This window comes from Glycine max, chromosome 19 (genome assembly GCF_000004515.6).
Source record: "Glycine max cultivar Williams 82 chromosome 19, Glycine_max_v4.0, whole genome shotgun sequence".
In the NCBI taxonomy this organism is placed as follows: domain Eukaryota; kingdom Viridiplantae; phylum Streptophyta; class Magnoliopsida; order Fabales; family Fabaceae; genus Glycine; species Glycine max.
The window spans coordinates 50,070,568-50,097,235 of record NC_038255.2 but is presented as its reverse complement, the minus strand read 5'-3'; the positions used below and the strand labels follow the sequence as shown (position 1 = coordinate 50,097,235).

The following is a 26,668-nucleotide window of genomic DNA, read 5'->3' as shown; positions in this document are numbered from 1 at the left end:
TTTTTGTTAGTGGTGATTAGTGATTTAAATTCAATTATTTTAGTATACCTTATCCCCCAAATTTGGAATGTAGAGTGCCGGAATGCTAGCTATTGATGAGATTGTTCCAACTCTTCTACATGCATTGGAGGATGATGAAACTTCTGATACTGCACTTGATGGCCTTAAGCAAATTTTGAGGTAAAATGTGCAGTGCCATCAATTTCTTAATGTGATGTTATATTATTTGTGCCAATTTCTTGTTTTAAACTAAACCTTTGCATTTTTCCTTTTTTTTAGTGTCAGAACAAGTGCAGTATTGCCTCACATTTTACCCAAACTGGTTCATCCTCCATTGTCGTATGTGTCTTTCGATTTTGACCCATTTGTTCTAGATGATATAGCACTTGTATCTTAAGATTCTTAACTAAGAACTTTCTTGGTACTTGTCCAGTGCCTTCAATGCACACGCTTTAGGTGCTTTAGCAGTGGTTGCTGGGCCTGGCCTTGACTTTCATCTTTGTACTGTGCTTCCTCCTTTGCTATCAGCAATGGGTGATGATGATAAGGTAGACTATGCTCACATAATTTGGAGAGATACTTTTTCAGAATTCAGACATTATGTTTGCATCTTCATGTGACTATTTATGAGTCTTGACCTTTTAGAATGTGGATTGATTTGGAATAATTTTATCCTTTTTTTTGTTGGTTGTTGATATTCTAGGAGGTTCAAACTTTGGCTAAGGAAGCCGCTGAAACAGTGGTCTTGGTTATTGATGAGGAAGGTATTGAGCCACTCATATCAGAGCTTGTCAAAGGTGTTAATGATAGTCAGGTAATTTTCTTTTAATAACTGGTAGAATTTAATGCCCTTCATCTATCTCCTAGATGCCCTTCCTACAGTTTATTCTCCTTTTGATGATGTGTCTACAGGCTGCTGTCAGAAGATCTAGTTCATATCTGATAGGATATTTCTTCAAAAATAGCAAGTTATATCTGGTTGATGAAGCTCCAAACATGATATCTACTCTAATCATTTTGCTAAGTGATTCTGATTCATCTACGGTTACTGTAAGTGCTGGAGTTGTTGATATTATACATAGATCCTCTATATAGTATATTGTTATAATTTTCTTTTCATTAGGTTGCATGGGAAGCTTTGTCAAGGGTCATTATTTCAGTACCTAAGGAGGTGCTGCCTTCTTATATAAAACTTGTCCGTGATGCCGTGTCAACATCCCGAGATAAGGAACGAAGGAAGAAGAAGGTGAGGCTGTTACTATTAAACTTATTCCTATCTGGGACTTTCAGATACTTTTTAGGTTCCTAATTGCTAATTTGCACATATTGAGTGTTATTGTTCTGCAGGGAGGACCAGTTCTCATACCTGGATTTTGTCTTCCAAAAGCACTTCAGCCTATATTGCCAATTTTTCTCCAAGTACTCTTCTTTTCATTCAATTGAAATTTCTGCATTTTGTATGATCATTCCATGTTTTGCAATCCAGTTGCATGCTTACCATTTTAGCATTCTTTGTGGAACATTGCAGTTGATTGTATTCTTATAGTAATGATATTCTAGTCTCCTTTAAAAGCAGTGAAAAGTTGTATGTTATTGCTGTTGTCAGTTTTTGCTCATCCTTGCAGTTCCATTGTCTCATTGTTCAGTCTTGTCTCCCCAGTCACTCCTGCTGAGTGAAAAGCACAATTCATCTTACCATTTTGTGGGCAACTTTTACATGGGGTTTTCATCAAATTTCATGCATTATTTTTCATCTGGCTTTGATATCATTTATGTACAATTTTTAAATAATACTACAAATATGCTGAATGTTTTCTTTCCTACAGAGTTTAAATTTTTTATCTATATTGCATTGCTTGCTTCTTAGTCTTACATTGTGTGTTATAGATAAAGTTGGAAGATTTACACATAAAATTCATTCTCCAAGTTATACTTTTTGCACACAGGGTCTCATTAGTGGGTCTGCTGAATTGAGGGAGCAGGCGGCTCTGGGACTTGGCGAACTGATAGAAGTGACCAGTGAACAATCACTCAAGGAGTTTGTCATCCCGATAACAGGGTATATAATAAAAAAAGTTGTTGATGTAGATTATTTTTCTATTTTTTCACATTTTAGCACTCAAGGAATTTCATATTTTAGCATAGCAAGCTCTGATGTGTTATGATATCATTTTAAAATTTAATATTTCCGTCAATGTTTTGGTCTCTTATTTCAGTACATTAACTGAACCAATTCATTGGTAGTTGTATGCTTTTGCTGACACTAAAGATTTGTCTTTGACATTTTCTATGTTTAAGAAACTTTCAATAAATTAGCCCAGTCTTGCAATCTGCATTTTTTAAAGTTGCCTTACTTGCGGTCACCCCTAGCCCACCTTAGTTGTGGCAATGCGGCCTCTTTAGGGATGCCTTAATTGCAGCCTCAAGGGCGGTGGTTTAGTCCCACATCAACTAGACATGTGGCTTAAATAGAGCTTATAAAACTTGGGCAGTCCTCACCTTAGAATCTAGTTTTGTGGTGTTGAGTTAGACCCTAAGCCCTTAAATCCATGACGGGTATTAGAGCCAGTTTGACCAATAGGTTTATTTTTCTCAAGGCTCTAGGTGAGGTAGACGTTTGATTGTCCATGCTTTATACTCAAATGAGATGCTGTATTTTATCATTTATTATTTTGGGACATAAATTTTATACATTCTGACTTTGCCAATCTTGTTTGTCATAGGCCTCTTATCCGTATAATAGGTGATCGATTCCCATGGCAAGTGAAGAGTGCCATCTTGTCTACTCTAACTACAATGATAAAAAAGGGTGGAATCTCCCTGAAGCCTTTTCTTCCTCAGCTGCAAACAACATTTGTCAAGTGTCTACAGGATAGTACAAGGTTTGAGATAATAAACGCTCCCTGTTTCTTATTTTCATCTGCATGTATTATTTAGGAAAGCATGCAACATACCCCGTTGAACTTTGACTCATGTAGATTTGATTTCCTGGTTTTTAAATATGCAAATCACCTTTCAACTTCCCACAATGACAAAAATTGCCGTCTTTTTAGTAAATCATGCAATTAAATATTTGCAGGATTTATCACATGACTTGCTAACAACACCAATATTAGTGGGGAAATTTCAAATGGATGGAATATAGTAAAAACTTCAACATTCAGTTATGCCGTAATTAAAGGGGAGAGACTGATTTAAGGGAATTACTAACATTTTTAATATATAAAGATTTGTATTCTCATTTATTATCAAATAATTTATTAAGAAGATTAAGATACAAATGTAGAGATAAGAAATCCTCATGGGAAGAAGACGTCACAATAAAAACTAAAAGGAAAAAAACAGAAACCGACACTTTTTCTGACTGTTGTGGCAGGGGAATGTTGGCCAGCAATCTCTTAACATAATCTCTTCTATATTTTATTATTCTTGCTTATTAGATTAGATGGGGTACGAAGTTTTTGCTTATTAGATTAGATGTGACTGCAGAACTGTTCGTTCTAGTGCTGCCCTGGCGCTTGGGAAGCTCAGCGGACTCAGTACCAGGGTTGACCCTTTAGTTAGTGATTTGCTGTCAAGTTTGCAGGTGATTTCATTACTTCTATTTTGGCTTAAGCTGATGCAATACTGTGAATCTAACATCTTAGTATTGCTGAATGTTACCTGTCCAATACAAAACTGTTGGAATTTGAATATTTAGGGATCAGATGGTGGTGTTCGTGACGCTATTCTGACTGCTTTGAAAGGTGTCTTGAAGCATGCTGGGAAGAATTTGAGCTCTGCTGTTAGAACTCGTTTTTACAGTATTCTCAAGGATTTAATTCATGATGATGATGATAGAGTTCGAACATATGCTTCTAGCATATTGGGTATCTTGACACAGGTTTGTAGACTATTGAATGGATTTGTACTTACTGACATGTTTCTGTTTCCTCTAATCTTTCCTTATTTGAATCACTATAATATGTCACTTCCATTTTGTTTGATTTTTTTTTTTAATTTTTAATGATTCATTTTGATATTGTTGCTAGATTATGTTATTACATTTGCTTTCATTTCCTAGATTTATCGCAGATGCTTAATTCTACTTTACTGTTTGATTTTGTTTTTATAATGTTTTATTGAATGTTGTGTAACTATAACTCCAGTACCTTGAAGATGTTCAGCTAACAGAGCTGATTCAAGAACTGTCAAGTCTAGCTAATTCATCAAGCTGGCCACCTAGGCATGGTTCCATCCTTACAATTTCTTCCTTACTTCATTACAACCCAGCAACAATTTGTTCGTCTTCCTTGTTCCCAACTATTGTAGATTGCCTCAGAGACACCCTGAAGGATGAGAAGGTATGTTAATCCTCAATTAGTTTTGGTAGGCTAAGTTTCTGAAGTAGGCAGTTTAATTCTGCATTTGGAAGTAAATAAGAAGTTTTTTTTGTACTAATTTCAAATTTGGCAGTTATATGTTATGATGTGATAGTTATAGTGATATATAGGTTGTGTGAAACTTGTAGATGGCAATTAAGGTGTCAGATTTTTATTTCTGGTGTTTTCAAGGTGGAAACTCTTTCTCTGGGAAAAACCTATGTTTTTTATGTTTGATCTCAAATCTGGCCTAAGATCCAGATTATTTCTATAATTTTTTCAGAATTTATTGTGCTTATTTTTGAAGTCTAACAAGTTCCCATTTATATTGCTATTGTCTGATTTTATTCAATTTTTCCATAAAACAGTTCCCTCTTCGCGAAACTTCAACCAAGGCATTGGGAAGGCTCCTTCTTTATAGATCTCAGGTGGATCCTTCTGACACACTGCTTTACAAAGATGTTCTTTCATTGCTAGTTTCATCCACACATGATGACTCCAGTGAAGTTAGAAGAAGGGCATTATCTGCCATAAAAGCTGTTGCCAAGGTATGTGCTTGAACAGCTTGCCTTGACCAAGATATCACCTGTAGAATTATATGGTTGAAAATTTACATGGTCTACATTCCTGCAACATTACAGGCCAATCCTTCAGCCATTATGTCACTAGGCACTATTGTTGGTCCTGCATTAGCGGAGTGTATGAAAGATGGAAATACTCCGGTTAGACTTGCTGCAGAACGATGCGCTCTACATGCCTTTCAACTAACAAAGGGTACTTTCACCTGTATTCTGTTATATGCTCGTTATCTTTTTGTTGATATTTTTGTTGGGCAAGGTTGATTATGATTATGTTCTCAACATATATCTGTCTTTGACCATTGAATAAATAAGATAAATGATGTGCAAGAGTCTAGTCTTGAAGGCGTAAGCAATAATCAAATGCTAATCAAAGATTTTTTGAATTTTAATTTTCTGGCTGACACTTGTTGCAGCATATAGTACTTCTGACAAGTTGAATGATAGTCTTGTGAATGAAAGAGATTGGTGTTTTTTCATGACTTTGAGAAGTTCTGTAAGCTGATGACTTGTGTTTAAGTAGAAGTAAAACGGCGTATATGGGTTGTTAGTTTAGTATGAGGTGCATTAATTCTTCTTAATGATGAAACTTAACGACCATGGCTTTTACAAATCACACGCTTTAAATATCTTGGGTCCATCATTTAAACAATGGAGAAATAAAGGGTGATGTAAAGCATAGGATTCAAGTGGGTGGATGAAATGGAGGAGTGCCTTGAGTGTTTATCTGCAACAAAAAGGTGCCACTCAAGCTTAAGGGAAAATTTTACTGTACAGCTATTAGATATTTCTGCATTTATTTTCCTCTGTACATTTCTTTCAGAACCCCAGTCAGTTCTTGCTTCAATCTGTTTCTAAACTAGTCAGGCTTGAAATAACTTGTTACTCCAAAACAGCCATCTATATAACACTTAACACTTAAGTGCCACTCTTTCTGTTACAGCTTTCCGTGTCAACAAAAAACCTCTTCCAAAATTTATATGTTTAATCTTACTATCAAAGCATAGATCATCTATGAAAATCTTAAGTTTCGGCTGATATCAACATTTTTAATATCACAACTGTATATTATTGAATAGGTTTTCCTTTCTGTCTACTGGAACAGGATATTAGATTTAACCACTGATAGTTGTTATGGAGATACTCTCCTAACTCTCTTTTGTGTTTTCCAGGTTCAGAAAATGTTCAAGCAGCACAGAAGTATATCACTGGCTTGGATGCTAGGCGCCTATCCAAGTTTCCTGAATATAGGTACTTATATAATCAAATATGAATTTCTATAGAATGATCATTTCAATCTTACCCAATGCAAGTACCAAATCCTGTATATTCAGGGAAGAAAAGAAAATGATAATAATCTGACATGCAACTGGTAAAAAAGTTCTTTTAGGTCCAGATGAGATTCAAAAATCCACTTTTAACTTAAAACAAGTCAGAAAATGAAGAAAAATTCTTGATGCATTTTAGCCTATTCATTTATTGATAAGCTAATTAGAGCTGTCAATGCAAATTTGAGTCACTTTGCATTGATCTGCTTTTAAATGGGGCGGAGATCAAACAACGTGCACTCTGGGTGAAACAAGGCAACCTGGCTACCTAATGTTCTATCTATTACCCTTGCAACCCTGTTGAGGAACAAGGAAAGTAGAGAGAAAATAATTAAATGTAGAAATATAGGAATAGGGAAGGAAATGTCAAAAGCTTATCGCTTGTATTTTTTCCCAGAAAATAAAATTTAAAAAATTGATTAGAAGATACTGAAATTATAGGTTAATTTTCAAACTTGATTTACAAAACATGAAGATGCAAAATTACTTGAGTACTCTATTACTAGCATAGATAAACTTTGTTGATTTTTACAAAAAAAAAAAAAAAATCAGTATAAAAAAATAATTACTCATCTTAACTAAGTTCTGTTAAATATCAGAAACTCTAAATTACCAATAAACGTTTCGGTAGTTTTTTACTGGTTTTGTAAGTAATGTCTGAGCTTAAGCCAACAACCCATGCACAAACATGTTATTGATAAATCTCTCGTGTTTACTGTTGTGCAGTGATGATAGTGACGACAGTGACGAAGATACCTCAAGTAGCTAAGTAGTTTGTCTTTTATCAAGTGGTGTCCTTCCCTTTCTTATCTGGTCAGAATACAGAATTCTCGTTGATAACCAAATTTTTGGTGGCACAGTTATATAGTCAAAATATATAGATATACGCAATTTGAGGCACCTTACCCAATTTTTTTCGGCTTGGGTATTTGATTACGTCTATAATTGTAAATTAGATGAGGCGAATTATTTGTATACTAGAGATTTTTACTCAATCAATTTTGGTGGTAATATATTTCTTACTTCAATATTTTGTCCATTCTATGGTGGAATTGCTATCATAGCAGCCCGTTCCGATTTTGACAGAAAAAATTCAAGTTAACCAGGGTTGGGGTTGGGGTTGGGTTTTTTCCGATATCCAAAGTTGGATTCGTGATCGGGGATGAGATTATTAATACTTGAACTGGTTCTGTTAATAATTAATTTATAATAATATCATTACATATACATAACATATTAAAACATGAAATTAATGGATTGAATTTTATGATATAGTTATGATTGAATTTTATGTTGTCATATATAATTTTAAAATATGTTATGGTTGTTATTTAAAATTGTATTTTAGTAGTTTTGATTTTTATTGTCTAATTATTTTTTAAAGTTGTTAATGGAGTATTTACATCAATATGGAAATAATAGGGTTGAGTCTTTTTGTTGTGTTAGTTTAAGGGAAGAAGTTTTAGCTTGTGATCACATCTATTTATTATAAGGAGAATTTGTTGGTCAATTCAATTTCTGATTTGATATATTGAAATATATGATGCTAATTTTTTTAAGATGTTTTTTTCATTACATTGATTTATCATATGCGAGGGTAGTTAATAGCTCTAACTGAACGGAGGGGTTATTCACGAGATGTGAGCTTAAAAACTGAATATTGGGACACCAGCTGAAATTTAGCAAAAAGTTTTTTCTTCTAAAAAATTAGGTTATTTTTATGAATCTGATAATTTATAGTTTATGATCATCGTTTAGCTGTATTTTTTTTCTTTCAGCTGTTATACTTTTACTATATAAAAATTGTTTTTCTTTTGCTTTCAAACAGAATTAATTATATTTGATCATACATATAATTGATTATTAAATTAATCTAATTTTCAGTTGTTCTAAACACATTATAAATATTGATTTTTGATTGTGTAGTTTTTTTACAAAGATAGGCATGATAATTAAATATTTTTTTCCTGTTATAAACTTATTGTGTACTTTTTTGTTTATTCTCTTTCTATCTTTGTCATGGTTGTAAATTTTTTTTACAATTTAATTGCAAAAAGAAAATACGACGTAGTATCTTGTCAAATAAGTGATAGTTAGGTGCTGTTGTTTTTAATTAGGTAAAATTGTAAATTTGATCTCTTTATTTGACTTAAAATTCAATTTTAGTTTTTCTATAATTTAATTCATAAATTTTGTCCTCCAATTTTTTTCAATCTTGTTATTTTAGTCCATAGTTCTAAAATTGGACGTTGACTATTGTTACTTGTCAACGTTGATCACCACATGTCATATTTTTATTGGACGTTGATCACCATATATTACGCGTTTATTGGATGTCAATTTCATGCATCCAATTAACATCAACCTTCAATAAAATCGTGACATTTGACAGTCAATGTAAGGAATTAACCCTCAATGTTCAATTTTAGGATTGAAAATTGAAATAACGAGATTGCAAAGAATTAAGAGACTAAATTCTTAAATTAAATTAAAGGGAGATTAAAATCAAATTATGAAATAAATAGGAAGAATAAATTTATAATTTTACCTTTTAATTATACCCTGGAATTTATTCACCTTCTAGCATTATTCCTGCAATCCAATCCCTCCTTGCCTTCGAAGGGAGCTCATTACGATAATGACTTAATTGGCATCACCCAATGTTGACCTGTAGTGCTGGTTTGCTTGATTATATACAATAAGATGACTAAAATATCAAATCTAATATTTAGTATTAGTCAAATGAAATGGTGTTCGTTTTTTCTTTTTTCACTTTTTTAAAACAAAATACTTCATTTAACCCATATTATTTCATAATCATAGTGTTCCATAAAATGTATTCATGTCTCAATGGATAAAGCAGGAAGCTGCTTATCTGTCTTTGAAACTTCAATTTAATGATTGAAGACCGAAGGTCGTGCCCTGAGCTGTAGTAATTTTTTTTACTAAAAAGTATTTCTTATATTAAAAAGATAAAATATTCATATATTCACTTTTTTAATTGAAACACTTTATAATATATTTAATGTTTTTTAATAAGTGTCATAAAACATTAGAAAACTTGTTATCAAAGTCTAACTACTATAGCTGCAAATTTAGGGAGTATGATACTAGTTTGTATATGATACGCACTGCACTGACAACTAAAATTTTGTCTTAAATAAAGAATAATTCGAGATTCGCGATTAGAAGTTTACCCGATTTAAATACTCTACTAATTTTCGTATTTGTACTAGTTTCCATGTCATATGGATGGCCGTGCGTTTGTAAAACACATGTTCAAATGGATCTCTCATAAAAACCAGAGAGAAGCCTCCCCAATACGTTGACTAAATGCTTCGATTACGATGTGTTAAAGTCCAAAGCGTAGACAGATTCCAGTGGAGATTTATTTTTATATCTTAAATCACGTCCTATATTTACTTTTTTTATTAGCAAAATGTTTGTCATTAATTATTAATTTTTTAATAAAAAAATTAAATTTATTTTTTTTCTTTCTCTTAATCATTTAATCCACCTTATATCTCCCATATCTCCTAATAAAGTTACTTTGTTTGTTAAGTAAAGTTAACTACTCAATCAAAAACTCAAAGATATCAATAGCAAACTCTAGCCCAGAACACTCTATTTTAATATAAATTCAAACTGTAATTTATCATTTTATGAAACTAATTTTGCATTTCCAATGAGCGTACTGAGACATTTGATTGCTATTTCTTTTTATAAGAGATTTAATTTATATTTATTTTTTTCACTCGTCCTCTGTAGGATCTCTCATTTAGCTTCTTTCTGTACCTTAACAGGGTCTAATATTAAAAAAATGATTGCAACAAGAAAAAAGAAAGATAAAATAATGATTAATTTTGTTATTAGTAGACACTTATTTGAGAATCATGAAAGAGAAATTCTACTTCCATTTCATTTTTGCGAGTGTATTTATTATTACTCTAATATCTTTTTTGTCATTATTATTTAAATAATTTTAATCCCAAGTAGATCAAAATTATTGACTCAAGTGACAAATAGACATGAGAGGTGCAATATATAGGCATTCCTCAGTTTTTTTCACCACATTTTTTTCAGTTAAGAGAGTAGTAAGAACAAAACAGAGAAAAATATAAGTGATGTTACGGAGAGAAATATAAAATAAAAAAGCTATTGTAAGAACATGAGAAGGGGATGTACAAAACCAAAACGAAACATTATTACTCTATAAATGCTACAGTAACAAAAATAAATATTTTTTCTTTTTCATTTTCCATCCGACCTCAGAAAAACAAAGAGCTGAACAACACTAGGTAGTACTACTATTAGATTTTACCAATACACACACTGGTTAATTTTTATTTCTATTAAAAAATAAATACAAAAGGTGAATATATAATTCTTGTTAATTAATTAGAGGCATGGCTACACAGATCATTTGCTTACATAATTTGGCCATAATTTTTTGCCATAATATAGAAAAGTTGCTAGCTATGACAGCCATATTAACTAAAGTTTGACTTTCCTATGAGATTTTGAGATATTTTAAAGACTTTTATCCTTTAAAACAACTATAAGACTAATACTTTATCCAATACTTCGTCACAATTAAAAAAAGAATTTCGTTTCTTATTTTGTAAGAATTAAACTCAATTTTTTTCTCATAAATTCAACGTATATTGTGAATTGACATACATCCATTTATTACATGCAGCTCTCCACCATTTGAGTGCCCACTTGTCAGTTTTTTTTTCAGAGAAAAAAAAAGATAACCAAAGCAAAGGTATAGGGCAGTAAAGGAGGGAAGGCATTATATACGGTTTCAAGGGAAATATTAATGGCAAAGTGTATGGTGGCAGATGCACATTGAAGAAATGCAATAAAAAGGGGATTGTTTTCAGTTGGGTAGGTCTGCGTTTTTATTTTTGCTTTCATTAAGTTTTGAATTTGAGGCCAGCCAGGTCACAACCACAACTTTCTCCTCTCTCCTCAATTTGCTTCAACGTTTGAAACATACGGCATGTTTAGATAGATGATGAAGCTCCATGATCATGCACCATTAATATACATGATGAATGAAATGCAAGCAATCATGATATTGATGCTGAAAGTCCAAGAGGGTCGTCTCTGAGCAGCACCTTAATTAACCCCACCCACCACCCCATCCTCACCATTAATACTATTAAGATAGAGAGAGAAAGAGATCAGGTTTACTCCCCCTTAATTACAAGTCTTTTTCCAACTCTCTTTTCTTTGTTTGCGTTACTATTTGGGTGTGGTATATGGAAAAACCCATGAAAGTCAGATTTACTTTGTGGTGTTTTCTTTGCTAGTAATGGTTTTCCACTTTACCCATTTTCTTTCTTGACACTGAAAGAGAAAAAGATAATGGGTACTGTTGGATGTTCTTGTTCTACTACTCCTCATCCTAGTCATCACCATCATCATCTTCTCCTTGTTATTGGTTTCTTCTTGACCCTTCTTCTTCAAACGGTTGAGGTTGAACCCAGCGCCCTAAATTGCACAAGGTACAGGAAAGTCAGCAGCTTGAGACTCCAAAGGATTCAGAGACACTTGGACAACATTAACAAGCCCCCTGTCCTCACCATAGAGGTAATTAATATGCTAAATATGTGTATGTATCAATGGTTGAAAATGTTAATGAGTATAGACTATATATATATACAAAAAATGTCATTTTTTTTCTTTTTCTATATACTAATAATCATCATTAGAATATTTTCATTGATAAGTACTTGACGATGCTGAATCTTATTATTTCATTCAGAGTCCAGATGGTGATCTCATAGATTGTGTCCATAAAAGAAAACAACCAGCTTTAGATCACCCCCTTTTAAAGGATCACAAGATCCAGGTACGCGTACACCTCCTTCATAATTCAAATCATAAGATATATATGAACCTAATTAACTTCACTACTATTTTTTTTCTTTCTAATTTGATTAATATATGTATAACAGAAAGTACCAACGAAGATGCCAAGGGGTATGAAGAAGGTGAAGAGGATGGAAATTAGGAGTGCACGGCAAATGTGGCATAAAAATGGAACGCGGTGTCCAAAGGGAACGATTCCGGTACGGCGGAGCACGGTGCATGACGTGTTGAGAGCAAAGTCTTTGTTTGACTTTGGAAAGAAACAACGACGGTTTCCTCTTACTCGTCGCCGGAGTGACGCCCCCGATGTAGTCAGCGGCAATGGGCACGAGGTTCGTACGTTTCATTTCAACTACTAGTAAACAATTAAACGCTGCTACCATTCTTTACTCTACATTATTAATTAATTCTCTATTTATGGCTCTATACTACTATCACATTGACTCCCCGTATCGCATTTATTGCATCATTAATTTATTTTCCTTAGGATATCATTTAAGCAAGATACCGAAGCTGTAAATGTCATTTTCATTAAAGGATATCAAATCCACTTTTTTTAAGTTGTGTCGTGTGGGATTACGACATTAGTTAAAAAAATTTTAAAAAATATTTATTTGTAAAGATTATAAGAGAATATAAAAAAATTATGAATAATTTAATTTTATGCATCCGAATAAAAAAATTATTTTTTTAATCAATATTTTAAGGATATTAGTTAGAATTTATCTTAAAAAATATTAAAATTAATAAATTCGTAGTGCATGTTATATGGACAAACATTTTGTGAATTTCAAAGTGTTATTGCAAAATATTGTATAGTTGACTATTCTAAATGTGAAAGTGAAACTCCAAGAAGTGCTAGATTCTTTATTTTTGAATTTCATCATAAATAAGACGTTGGCAATTTATGTCATTGTTATAAATACGTGTCAATATTTTGACCGAGGCGAGGCCCACTAAGCATTTACATCGTCTCGTTTGGTAATTTAATTCTGCAAATATCAAGTTTTTATTTTAAAAAATTGAATTCGTAACGTTTTTTTATATAATAAATAAAAGTTTACAATTTTTTTTATAATTCTGTGTGTATATGTACTATGTAGCATGCGATCGCATACACTGGATCATCACAGGAGGTGTACGGTGCAAAGGCAACAATAAATGTGTGGGAACCTTCGATCCAAGTAGTCAACGAGTTCAGTCTCTCTCAAATTTGGATTCTTTCTGGCTCCTTTGATGGTTCAGATCTCAACAGCATTGAAGCTGGATGGCAGGTATATATTCTGTCTAAATTCAATGTGGAGAAGCTAAGTTTAATTACCAAATAGTGCATATATATATATATATATATCTCTTATATGGTTTTTGGTGGATTATTAAGAAATGTTGGTCTCTAAATCTTTGATTGTTCTACTAGTCAGGTCAGTCCGGAGCTTTATGGTGACAGCAGGCCCAGATTATTCACTTACTGGACGGTCAGCATTCATCTCTCTTTTCTTCATTCTCCTCTTACTCACATCAATCAAGCTTTAAACATGAATTCGCATATAGAACCCGTAATAATGTGTTAATGTCTAGACATTGAATCTTCATTTATCTACATTTTTCAGAGTAAAATATTTTTCCACGGACATTGTTCAATCAAAATTTACTCTCTTGTCCCGTCGTTCTATTCATTAAAATATGATAAAGCGATAGGCTGAATTCTTATTAGATGTTTTAATTAAAAAAAACAAAAAAAAAAACTTGCAATACATATACTTCAAAATTAAACCCATGTATTTATTACTCAGAAAACAATTATTGGGATAGTTTGCCCTTGAGTGGAAATTTATAAATTTTGTCTAGTTTTTGGGTGATGCAGAGTGACTCATATCAAGCAACCGGATGCTACAACCTTCTTTGTGCGGGTTTTGTGCAAACAAATGGCAGGATAGCCATTGGAGCTGCCATTTCCCCCATCTCATCTTATGAATCCAACCAATATGACATCACCATCCTCATTTGGAAGGTTAATATTTTTCTTCCACATGCAAATTAATTTAAAGAACATTTGATTTAATTTTCTCCAAATAATTAGCAAATCCAATATATCAATTATATACTCACTTCCTTTTGCAATATTAATTAATTAGGACCCAAAAGTAGGGAATTGGTGGATGAGTTTTGGTGATGGCACATTGGTAGGGTATTGGCCAGAAGAGTTATTCACACACTTGGCCACACACGCCACCATGGTGGAGTGGGGTGGCGAAGTGGTCAACACACGTGCCAATGGGCAACACACGTCCACCCAAATGGGCTCGGGCCACTTTGCTGATGATGGCTTTGGAAAGGCAAGCTATTTTCGTAATCTTGAGATTGTAGACACCGACAATAGTCTTAGCTCGGTGCACAATATCTTAACACTGGCTGAGAACACCAATTGTTATGACATCAAGAGCTCCTATAGTAACGAATGGGGCACATATTTCTACTATGGTGGGCCAGGCAACAATCCTCAGTGCCCATAATGCATGATATCATATCATATTTAATATCTTCATCATGACGTACCTGGCTAGCTTTTCGTTCTAGCACTATTGTTTTGAGTTAGTTCACGTCCAAGTAATATCTTCGTGTTGTTGCATTCTTTGCTTGTACGTAATTATAGAATTATTGTTGTAGAGCCATTTCCATTCTTGTTTCTGCCTTCACTTTTTTGTTTTGTTTCCTTTGGAAGGGATCGAAGGAAAATGTATGTGTTCACGTTCTAGACTTGTAGTCAATAATTAAGCAATTAAGCAATTATTGAATGACTTTCATCTAGTAAATGTCAAGCTTAATTCTGTTTTTTTTTTCCTTCACTTTTATTTTTTCTTTCTTAAATATCCCATAGTTACAAGGAGTGCAATAATTGAATTGAGGATTATATGCTTGAGTTTAAAGGTTTAAATTTTTTTCACTCCCTTTATTTATCATAAATTCATAATCATATCAATTTTCCTAAATTTGCTAAAATTCATGTATTGTGGTAACAAATAAACTAAGGACCAGCCATTTGGATATATCCTCTCCCTCTCCGGTCTCCTTCCATCCTCTCTATCTCTCCATCATTTTCTCTCACCATCATTTTCTTATCATATATTTTTTTTTATTTCAATACTTTTGTTTGTTGTACCACAACAATGGGAGATTACATCATTAATTTGTTACATTATCACTTAACGACCGAATTGAAGGAAAAGAATAAAAACATTTGACAAAAAAAAAAAATCAACGGCGTTGATCAGTCACCAATAAATTTAAAGACCAAAATCTTAAATATCAAAATCTTCAAGAATTAAAAACAAAATTTACCAATAACTATATAAGTTGCTAGACTTTTTGAGTCCATAAAATATGAGTTACAGCACGGCATGGCTCCACCCTGCCCTCAAAGTTGAAACAGGCCTAGATCAAGCTATATGAGGAAATAGACTTTGCTATTTTCACATTCTTTTGTTAAGTTCACCACCAAATTTTCTAAAAACTATTTTTACAGAGTTACCCTTGACGGAATATATGCTATTGTTGTGATATAACTTTGCAATATACAATGAAAATACGTTTAGATGCGAATTGTATCAAAAATAACAAATATCTTTTTGTTGTGTACTTTGATTGTGTGGTTAATTATATAAGTTGTTTTTAAAAAAATGATATAAATTACCTTAATGACGATACAAGTTATCCTTTTTACGATAATCAAATAATTGTGATATAAATTACCTTTTTCAATTGAACCAATAATCTTTTTTATTATTAGTAATCTAAAACTAGTTTTTGTTAAGCATTTTGATTGGAAATTTATTTCCGTTGTGATAAAAAAATTGTGCTTTGTGAAAAAATTAACACAACGAAAATATTTTTCCATGTGACACAGTGCACAACAACAAAAAAAAGTTATTTATTCTTCAGTTTCACCCAACACATCGATCAGAGATGCAAAAACTGGGTCGACTCAAAATAAACACGGTATGCTGTATGGATTTCTTTCATAAATTTTGAGACGTAATTGATATATAAACATGATATATAAGCCGTAATAATTAAATTGACAGCTTAAGCTGACCAATCAAAGCAACATGAACAAGCATATACTTTTTTTTAAAAAAAAGAAGAATTTTGAACACCTATTTCCCCAGCATGCATATAACAAATCAATTACACCTGTATATATAACCATTGGTGCAACTTTTGATTATAACATTAAGGATAAAGATATATGAACACTCTATTTGATAGCTTAGGAGACAAAAGGATAGAAATTAAAGAGGGAAGTATAAATATAATATTGTGATCGATCAGAAGCAAGAAATAAAGAGCAATAATCTGAATGAGTGGTAAGTAGTAAAGGAACTAATTAGGGCTGGAACTTGTAATGTGCGTCGACTGCAACAGAGATGTCCCATGTGCATGTGAGTCCTTTTGGTATGGTAACAAGATCGCCAGCACCAAATTCTATAGGGTCATATGTTGAGTCTTTCGGGATAAACTTCACTCTCCCTCTCAACAAAAAATATGTCTCTTGTGCCTCTGTGTGTGACTCGTACTGTCCTGGAGCTCTTCCCCATCTATAACCAAAACAAAATCAACATTTATACATAGAGCAAATTAAGAATAAATAACACGTTGGAAGAAATTTAATCGCTCACTTTGTCCACGAAATAACACCCAACTCTAATAACCTTAGCTCTGTAGGTTTGCTTTCAACCGACATTGTTAGCTCTGGAGTTAAATGGAAGAAAACTGTAGTTAGGTCTGGAGATAGATGAAAATAAAGTTTATTTGGCGTCATGTAATACCAAAGGTTGAACAGAGCTTTAGCTTTGGTCAGCTAAAGAAAAGATATGTGAAGAGCTTATGTCAAACCTCTATTTCTTAACTTTATATACTAACATAATACCCATAACATCTTATTCTTAGAAGATGAAATAAATATTAAAATAATCAAAATAGATTGATAATATCTTTAAATTTAACTGAATTATAAATAACAAACCCCCTAAAAACAAAATGAATTATTCTGTTTTAAATTGAAGATAATGTTTCAAATATTTCTCCTTAATTTTTCTTATATCTTTGAGACATCGGTTTAAATCTTTAGATGGGTTTCAAGTCCAATGTTGTTCTTTTTTGAATTTGCTTTCTTCTTTTTATTTTCGTTACAATTCTTTCTTGAGTGAACCATTTATCCTTTTTTGGTCAACTAGTATTTTAGGCCAGCTTTAATATCTAAATTTTATTATTTATAATTAATTATCATAAAAATTAAAAAAATATTCACATTGATCAATTAAAATGAATAAAAATAAATAAATAAATTATAAGAATAAATATTTATATAATAAAGTAAAAAATACAAATTATACATGAATTAAAAAAAGATAGAGATTGAAAAAGTTTGAAAAGATAAACCAACCTCTTTAGAAAAGAAGAAAATAAGAATTTGAATTTGAAAGATAAAATATAGATTTAAAATTAAATTGTAATATTCTGTTTTAACTTGTTAAACTGTAAACTATAAATCCAGGTTGGGAAAATCTTTAACAAAAAAGATGGTAATATTTGAAATTAAGTTCTGATATTCTGTTAAGATTTTATAAATTATTTAGTTGATATTTCCTTAAAAAAGCTAAGCATCTTAAACCTTTAACATTTTAATGGTCTAGATGTTTTCCGTCATAAAAAATTAGCACTTAAATTTAGTTTTAAAAATATATATAATTCCTATAAAAAAAAGCTTATGCCTGTCTCATGTTCATCATGTCCACAAACTCAGTTAGACTCTTGGCGTACAATATATTATTTTATTAAGCAAACATATTTTTAAACTAAAGCAAAATTAAAATTATGATAAACTAAAGCAAAATTAAAATTATGATAAAGGGTAAGTCACTTGTTAGTAAAGTCTTTAACTCAAGAGGAGATAATATTTGAAATTAGATGACAATATTCAGTTATGATTTTTTCTTTCTCAAAGTAATAATGGGGATGTAATATTTATATGAAAGTGGAGAAACAATTGTAAAATGTCATGCATGTGTATTTCTTGAATGAATTTACATTCTAGAATAACAAATTAAAAGGGTCTAGTCTCTATCTCTTTATTGTTTTTACAATAAAATCTTGTATATAATACACTTGGTAAACCAAATTCCAAATCATGGAAATGAAATGAGAATACTACTATTGATTGCACTTGTCACCCTCAATAGTCCATAGTCATCAATCTAAAGGCATAAACGAGTGTGGGTATAGATTCAACTTAACTTGAAGTTGCACCAGCAAGAAGGAACTGGGAAGACTAATAATGAATGAATTTTTTTGAGTTTTTTTAATAGTTAATTGAAAGATAAAATTTTGTAAAAAATAAAAAGATAGGTACTAGAGAAATTAGAAGAGAATTATTATGTACTACCAAACTAACCAATAAATCGATGTGTATTTACCTTTTATTATATAAATATTAAAATAAGAAGTTATTAGGCTTAATTTCATTTTATATACATTTTTTATCCAAAATTTCTATAATAAACTCGTAGTAATGACTAATGAACATTTATCTAATGAGGTCATTTCACTTTGTTTATATAATTTTTGGACTAAAATATATTTTCGATATTTAATAAATACATGAATTTTGTGTTTATTTATGATAAAACAACAATTTTGATTTTTGTTCTCAAAAAAGTGTCAAACACCAAAATCAAAATTGTTGTTTTATCAAAGAGCAAAAACAAAAAAAAAAATTATTAGAAAGCAAATACAAGATTTAGATATTTATTAGAAATCAAAAATATATTTTAACCTAATTTTTATATCGGATTTATGACCTTTGAAGATAAAATAGAAAGACTTAAGAGTGTACTAGTTCTTTAGGTTCTTTAGGAATCGTTCACTAAGTTTCATCAAACAACCTCTGTAGCAAAGTATTCAACATGATGATTTAGCTTTGGACAAAGAAGTAATTAAGGATTCTGTATCCCAAATTTAAAGGGCTCTTCACATTTGTCTCTTTTAGGAACTTCAAGAATAAAAGTAAGAAAAACAGGTACCATATTAAGTGCATATAATCAACAACACATTTAAAATGATATTTTAATCACTTATTCATAAAATTTACATGCACGCACATGCACAAACGTGCATTTCCATGAGTTCTTGTGATAATTTGTTATTACTGATCCAAGAAATCATTGCTAAATTTTATCGTTTAAAAAAAACATTATTAGGAAACAAACATAAAATTTAAATATTTATTATAGACCACAAATATATTTTAACTTAATTTTTTATCGTATCTCTGACCTATAAAGACAAAATAAAAGGATGTAAGAGTATAATAGTTCTTTAGGAATAGTTCACCAGGTTTCATCAAATAACCTTCATAACATAGTGGTAGTGCATTTGCTTTATAAATGAAGGGTCATGAGTTGGATCTCAATGGGGCTTCATTTGTCATTTTATTGTAAAATTTACATGCACCCAGGTGCATACACTAAAAATAAATCACCATTTTGTTTTTAAGATAAAAATGACATAATTCTCTTCTCTAGGATATATATCAAAAAGGGACAAAATCATATGATTCTGGTTATTTTCTTCTTGAGAAAGAAATAATTTTTTTCTCTTTTTAGTTTTTAAGATAAAAAATCACTATAATATATTAGAATTTAATTTAATTTTTAAATTAATACTAAAATTATGTTATTTATTTTTCTATTCATTCAAACATTAATATACTTTTCTATTTAATTAATTTTATCTATCTAAATAAAACATTTGTCATTTGATAATTTTTCAAACAACTAACTGGTTTAACAAGTTATACAACTTCAGATCCCTTTCTTAAAGATTGTAATTTACATCTTCCCCCAGCAAATCCTTGTCTTCAAATTGGCAATATACCAAATGGAATTGCGAAACAAAAAAGGATCCATTTCATATTCGGATATTCCTAGCAATTCATTTTTCCCATTCCAAGTCTGAAACTTTAGAGTCACCCTTTACTTGAAGATCATCTATGCCTCTGGATTGTTGATTAGTTATCTGGTCCCAACCCATAATGTGTGGCAGTGCAAACTGCATCAAAAGACAAATTAATAATTGACAAAGCTCTTAACAAGGTGCAAAATAATACTAAACAGTTTGTGGGGGGCGAGAACTGTTAGAATAAATGTAGAGATGAAAATGTAGTTAAAGTTTCATTGAATCAGCTACTGTGGCTTTCTACAACCTGTTTGGATGCCTGTGCCATAACCACAAAATATTAGAAAGAAGGAAACGAGAGAAAACTGAAAGTAACTAACTACTATCAATAGAATTAAAAAAAATGAATAAAACCAATCATCTAAGAAGGACTAGGGGTCATATATGTATAACTGGATCCAAAACCACTCAAGAAACAAGCGGGGACTCAGAAGTAAGAACTGGATCCTAGCTAGACATGGCAATGGGATGGGACGGGGACAGGTATTGTCTCCCCAATCCCCGATTACGACTCCCCAACAAGTCCTCATATCCGTACCTGACGTGTTAAAATTTATTATTCCATCCCCGTATCCGTTGGGATCGGGTATCCCCGACCCCATCCCATACCCGATTCAAATTAGAAAAATAATTTTTTTTGTAAAGAAAATATTAAAAATTTGATTTTAGAAAAAATAAATTGATTGTTAAACATTTAGTTTTAACTACTTATATATCAATAAATTTATTATAGCACATGTGTCTACAAAAATCGTTAAGAAAAAGATGTTAAATTATATAAAAATTCTAAAATAAAATTAACTAGTAATAAAAATTCTAGGTCTTTTGATTAAATTATGCAAAAATTATAAAAATTAAGTGACGGGACGAGTCCTAGTTCGGGGTCAGAACAGATGTAGTAATCTCATACCCGTACCCGTACCCGACTTTTGGTTATCGGGTAAAACCCAAACCCGAACTCATACCCAGTCAACTCAAGTATTACCCGTCAAAGTCGGAACGGATTCGGACGGATACCCACGGGTACGGGTTTTCTTGCCATGTCTAATCCTAGCCCCACAAATAAAGAAACTTAGCATGAATGCTCCTAGCTGCCTAATACAAACAGCTATTTTGAGAAATGAATTTAAAAAAAAAAACTGGCCAAGCAAAGAACTGGTGGTGAAGTGGTTTGAACCTTTCAAAAAGTTAATAATATTCAACCAGGTTTATTTAAGCAAAATAATGAACCGCTGACCAAAAAAAAACAAAAGCCAAATGATGAACCAGTTTCAAAATACAAAGGCTAACATATAAGCAAGGCATGATATGACTTGCCTCCCTCTTACTTTTCATGTATGGTGTACTCATTATCCTATGAGGAACTTGCAAATAAAACCTCCTCTTAGCTTTAATATATGTTGTATGTTTGACTGAGTGTCCAATGTGAGACTTCGAAGCATCAAGCAACACAATAGTTACCCTTTCAGCCTCTTTTTGCTTTAATGTTTTGTCATGTCGTATTTGTAGGATGATCATTATTTAACCTCTCATACTGGGTTTTTCTTTTCTTGCAGGCCATAGAATATGGTGTGCATGTGGGAGTGTATATGTTTGGTTCAACCAAGAATACCTTCACCAGTTTAATGACTAGAACAGTTTTATATATACTTATTTTAAGTTTTACTTATCTACAGTAAATTATGAATGAAATCAACACTATGACAGTTTTTTGCAGTGAACAAAATAACATATATTCAACTATATTTCAACCCTCACCTAAAAACAAAAGTGGGTGGTTGCCAACATGGTCACATGTGCAAAAAAAGTTCAAGAATGCTAATAAAAATGTCAAGAGAAACCCACCAGTCAGTCTGAAATTCTGAATTCTGGATCAGAAAGCTGATAAATTTAAAGGACCACAGGCATTTTTGTAATGTATTAACCAATGTTTCAAGACAAGAACTATGTTGATTAAAGATTAATGGAATAATAGGCATGCAGAAAGACAGGATAATTATTTTCTTTATCGGTTTATCACTTCAGCGCTCGAAAGAAAATTGTTGGCAAGATAACAGATAACCCTCTCCATTCTTATTTCATAAGTATTGCAAGCAGAAACTCATCAGTCCATAACTAGTGGAAGCTATAATATAATTAACGCAAACTTATGAGAAACTAAGCAGATAAAAGGCATACACTGCAAGCTGTCTTCATTACAGCAAACTCAGCAGTTGTGACAGGAACACTGAAGTAGTCATTGGTGTTTAACAGGTTGTTGACAACAGCTGTCAAAGAAGGAGCAATAATCAGAGAGAGAGAGTGGGGTGCACTGTGCAATATATAGTAAGCAGCACAAAAGGAGAAAAACTTAACAAAAAAAAAAAATCTTACTCAAAGACACAAAGTAGCCATTTGCATGAGGCTTAATTGATAAGCTCTTCCTTACTTGACCAGCATTACTGCAACATAAGGTGCTTACTAAACCATCACTAATCATCTTTGAAGTGGTATAAATATAAAAATAATTTCTAACTAATAGGTTAATCCAAGAGCCATGAAAACAACCTTGATAACATTGAAGGGTCATGAAAGAAATCACAGGAATCTTGAGCGCCCATTGTTATCAAAGAACCAACTTCAGTTGCTGAGAGAGCAAATCTCTACAAAAGGGTAATTACTCTAAGAGGAAGATAAAGGGACGTCAAAAGATTCTATGTATGTTTCCTCCTTGAATTACTAAATAGAACATCAGAAACAAGATATTAGGTCAACTTGACAATGCATTCTCTATTGCAAAAACGAGGGAAGGGGGACCTGTCACAACCCAGACAACTTTAACCATGCAAATGGAATAGCAAAAACAATTACTTGTCTTTTCTCCCAGTCATATTTGCGCTCTCCAATAGAATGCATGAAAGTCATCATGATTGAACCACGTCGATCAACTACAACAGTCCCAGACTGACAAGGGGAATTGATAAATATGATGTTTGGTTAATACAACACACAGACACACAAAAAGTCAGATTGAATAAATTTATTAAAAGAAAACCTCAATCTTACATTCAACTTAGTGAAAGTTGGAAGACAAGGGATCAACGAGAATGCAGCTTTGCCCTTGTAAACAGTATAAGGAGCAAATATTCGATCGGAAGCATATCCTGCAAGTTAATGGCAGGAAAACAGAAGTAAAGCTAATGCCTAGTTCAATGTCAGCCAAAAACAGGTAGCAAAAATATAAACACTTGTATAAAGCAATGCCTTTGGCAGCATAGTTATTTGTAGCAGTAGAAATGCCAGCTGAATGGCTAAGACGGTCTCCGACTTCAACTTTCCTAGAGGACAGCACTTCCAACAGCCTATGCCTGTCTCAAAATTGCAAAATTTAAATGCATCTCGTGATGTCATCAAAAGCATATGTTTATTTTGCATAAGCGTGATTCCATGTTAAAACAATATAATAAGCCTATGCCTTTTTTATAACCTTTTTCTTTTCTGTTCGGACAAGGTTGCGAAGAATAATGAATCGATTAGAAAGTAAGAAGTGATAGTGAAAGAAAAAAAGGTTGAAAGAAAGAGAAGGCGAGTAAATACCTGGAAGTGGAAGTGAGAGGGAGCATGCGAGATAGCTTGAACATTTTGGAAGGCTCTTTCTCTTCACTTGTGTGCTGTCTAACCACACCAAATGGGGTTTTATGTCTCACAGCTCTATTGCCCAATTCAAAATGGAAAATGCTCCCTTCTCGCCTTTCCCCAAACGACGCCGTTATCTAAATATTTTCTTTTGATAAAAAGAAAAAAACGTGATCACACCTGGCCCAGCCCAACCTCATTGTTCAATGGCCATGATTTTCACACTTCTTATTTTGACTTATTTTAAAATCTGTATTCTTATTTTTTAATTTATTATTTAAAGCTATTATATTTAAAAATTTATTTTCATATGACGGCTAAAAAAATTAAACATTAATCGACTAAAATCATGATCCTTAAAGTGAATAATATTTTTTTACTATTACATTCACACAACTATTTAATTATTTAGTACAAAATATAGTATTAATATAAGTTTTATATGAAAATAATTTAAAACTTAAACTTTATTTTTTTAATTTATTATATTTTTATAATATTATATGTTATCTTTTATAATATAATATATAAGATTAAATTTCATTTTTCATCAATTAAAATATGTACATTTATATAAGTTTATTTTTATTTTATATAGAGTGACTCAAATAGTAAATTAAAAAAATAAGGGATCGATTTGGTAAAATAGACAAAATAAAAGGATTAATTTTGTAATTAAGCCTTTTTTCTTTTTCCCATTTCTTAATTTTCCTTTTATAGAATTATTATTATGCTTCATGTAGATAAGTTGTTTTTTTTTGTTAAATTATTTTTTTTCCTCTAGCTTATTATTTAGGTTTGATTTGGTCATCTAATTTTTTTATCGATTTGATCATTTCATTTCAATTAAACTAACTACATCATGAAATATGCATTTTGTAATGGTTTAAAATCATTTAGTGATGGTTTTAAACCATCACAAATTACGATTTTTTAATACCGTCGATCCAATTTATGTAGTAGGGTCAAATTGAATCATTTTTTAAAATTAGAATACCAAATTGAATCTCAAAAGCTAGAGGACCAAATTAAATCTAAAAAATAAAATAGAGGATCAAAAACTAATTTAATATATTTTATTTTAAAAAATATTTAATGCGATATTTTTGTAAGAAAAAACAAGTTTCTATTTTGTTACATTTTTATACAAAATTAAAATTAATTTTTTTACACCACCCAACCTATAACTCTTGGAAAACTATAGGATAAGTAGTCACTTTTGTCCTGTGTATTTCACTGACAAATGCGTTCCTTAAAAATAAAAATATAAAATTTAGTTCCCGAAAATGTAAAAAGTGCAACAAATATATCCAACGGTTAATTTTCGTTTGTCACCGTTAATAAAATAATTTACGTGGTAGAGAGAGACAAATTTGTCAAAATAATTGTCAATGTGATCATGATGACTAGATTGAATGGAAATGTCAGTAAGATATCATTTTTTGACGTAAATGTTAATAATTTTTTGTTAGACAAAAATGCCAATATTTTTTTTATTGGAGAAAAATGTCAGTAATTTTTTGTTGGATCTAAATATCAATATGTTTATATTGGACTAATTTGTTACATTTGAAATTTCATTTCATTTAAGGGTAAAATATAATTTCAGGGTGAATTTTTGTCATTTTTTATCGTTATAAGCATAATATTATAAGGATCACTTAAAATATATATTGGCAAACATAATTTCAAATAAATAGTGATGATAATATTGATTATCAACCATAATTTGTTTGTCACAGTAGAAATTTTCCAAGATAAATATTGTAACAGTGTATCAATCATTATAAAATTTTTCAAATTATAATAATTAGTCACGATCTACTATAACTAAAAGATAAATATATCTCATATTTCATTTTTTTAAATCTTGAATGTTTTATTAACGGTGACAAAAAAAATCAACAGTCGAATATATTTGTCGCAATTTTTACACTTTCGGGAATTACATTTTGTATTTTCATATTTCAGGGATATATTTATCAACGAATTATACATTCAATGACAAAAAATAATTATTTACCCAAAACTATATAAACGAATAATACCCCAGGGTTCGAACATTGTTTGATCTCTATCATTGATATTAACATCATTAAAAGCATTATCATTATATTAAGTTAATATTATCAAATAATAAAGAATTAACACTGCATTAGAAATTATAATTTTTTTTATAAGTATAATTTTGGATTGACTCAATTTATATTCAAAATTAAGTTTGACCCAACTCAATTAGATCATAATATATATATTATATATTATTACACAACAATATATTTAACGAGTGTAACTAAATTTGTAATGCACGTTGAGTTTGTATAAAAAAGATTTGGATTCGATATTGTAAAGTACATATCTCGGGAGGGAAAAATAACTTGAAATATGACTAAGCTATGCATCAAGAATTAGTTTCATGACCAACTCAAGATATCGAAACTTGTGAGATATCTTAGGATTCTATCAATGAACAAATATTCTAATTATAGTGATTAAAAATAACTATAGAAGTAAGAAAAATAGATTAAATTTATATGTCCTTAAAAAAAAGATTAGATTTATATAAAATGTATCTTATTTACGGGGCAAATGTTTAATGATGTGTTTGGTCTCACATGTCATGAGTGTTTTTAATTTTTAAAAACAAATAATTATAATTATAATTTTTTAGGGGATTATAATTATAGTTATACATTCCAAAAATACAACATGCAAAACTTAAACCTTATTTTATTCAAGAGTTGAGATTAGAATATTTATTTATCTTAAAAAAGTTAAAAATATTTATTTAAATCATTCAACATTTACTTATCATTAATTTTTTTATGAGGTAAAATTTTTAAATATTTAAAACACACATACTTATTAACAAGTTATCTGTTGGAGTGATATT

General features: G+C 31.0%; 4 protein-coding genes across 4 annotated transcripts in view; 2 read left to right on the top strand and 2 right to left on the bottom strand.

Annotated features, from left to right (window-relative positions):
* LOC100789856 (protein ILITYHIA) overlaps window positions 1-7,295 on the top strand; it is a 29,361-nt gene extending 22,066 nt beyond the window's left edge. The window contains exons 45-60 of the mRNA XM_006604802.4: window positions 74-180; window positions 280-339; window positions 434-548; window positions 704-814; window positions 913-1,050; window positions 1,124-1,246; window positions 1,348-1,419; window positions 1,947-2,059; window positions 2,724-2,882; window positions 3,490-3,586; window positions 3,701-3,883; window positions 4,149-4,343; window positions 4,730-4,909; window positions 5,003-5,135; window positions 6,112-6,190; window positions 6,994-7,295. Coding sequence (XP_006604865.1) covers window positions 74-180; window positions 280-339; window positions 434-548; window positions 704-814; window positions 913-1,050; window positions 1,124-1,246; window positions 1,348-1,419; window positions 1,947-2,059; window positions 2,724-2,882; window positions 3,490-3,586; window positions 3,701-3,883; window positions 4,149-4,343; window positions 4,730-4,909; window positions 5,003-5,135; window positions 6,112-6,190; window positions 6,994-7,036 — 1,908 coding nt within the window. The 3' untranslated portion in view covers window positions 7,037-7,295. The remainder of the gene's footprint in view (window positions 1-73; window positions 181-279; window positions 340-433; window positions 549-703; window positions 815-912; window positions 1,051-1,123; window positions 1,247-1,347; window positions 1,420-1,946; window positions 2,060-2,723; window positions 2,883-3,489; window positions 3,587-3,700; window positions 3,884-4,148; window positions 4,344-4,729; window positions 4,910-5,002; window positions 5,136-6,111; window positions 6,191-6,993) is intronic.
* Window positions 7,296-10,991: 3,696 nt separating this feature from the next.
* On the top strand, window positions 10,992-14,960 carry LOC100789333 (uncharacterized). Its single transcript, XM_006604801.4, has 7 exons — window positions 10,992-11,865; window positions 12,041-12,127; window positions 12,234-12,479; window positions 13,251-13,421; window positions 13,569-13,622; window positions 14,012-14,158; window positions 14,283-14,960. The coding sequence occupies exons 1-7, from the start codon at window positions 11,641-11,643 to the stop codon at window positions 14,658-14,660; spliced, it is 1,308 nt and encodes a 435-aa protein (XP_006604864.1). The 5' UTR covers window positions 10,992-11,640; the 3' UTR covers window positions 14,661-14,960.
* A 1,558-nt stretch (window positions 14,961-16,518) lies between these two features.
* LOC100788802 (uncharacterized) lies at window positions 16,519-17,005 on the bottom strand. The gene is made up of 2 exons (XM_003553719.5): window positions 16,824-17,005; window positions 16,519-16,742 (listed from the first exon to the last, which is right to left on the bottom strand). Exons 1-2 carry the CDS (start codon window positions 16,964-16,966, stop codon window positions 16,532-16,534), a joined length of 354 nt encoding a protein of 117 aa, XP_003553767.2. The 5' UTR covers window positions 16,967-17,005; the 3' UTR covers window positions 16,519-16,531.
* A 2,936-nt stretch (window positions 17,006-19,941) lies between these two features.
* On the bottom strand, window positions 19,942-23,895 carry LOC100817863 (single-stranded DNA-binding protein WHY2, mitochondrial). Its single transcript, XM_003554680.5, has 8 exons — window positions 23,737-23,895; window positions 23,404-23,507; window positions 23,206-23,303; window positions 23,011-23,103; window positions 22,708-22,802; window positions 22,534-22,601; window positions 22,339-22,427; window positions 19,942-20,253 (listed from the first exon to the last, which is right to left on the bottom strand). Exons 1-8 carry the CDS (start codon window positions 23,778-23,780, stop codon window positions 20,137-20,139), a joined length of 708 nt encoding a protein of 235 aa, XP_003554728.1. The 5' UTR covers window positions 23,781-23,895; the 3' UTR covers window positions 19,942-20,136.
* Window positions 23,896-26,668: the final 2,773 nt, after the last annotated feature.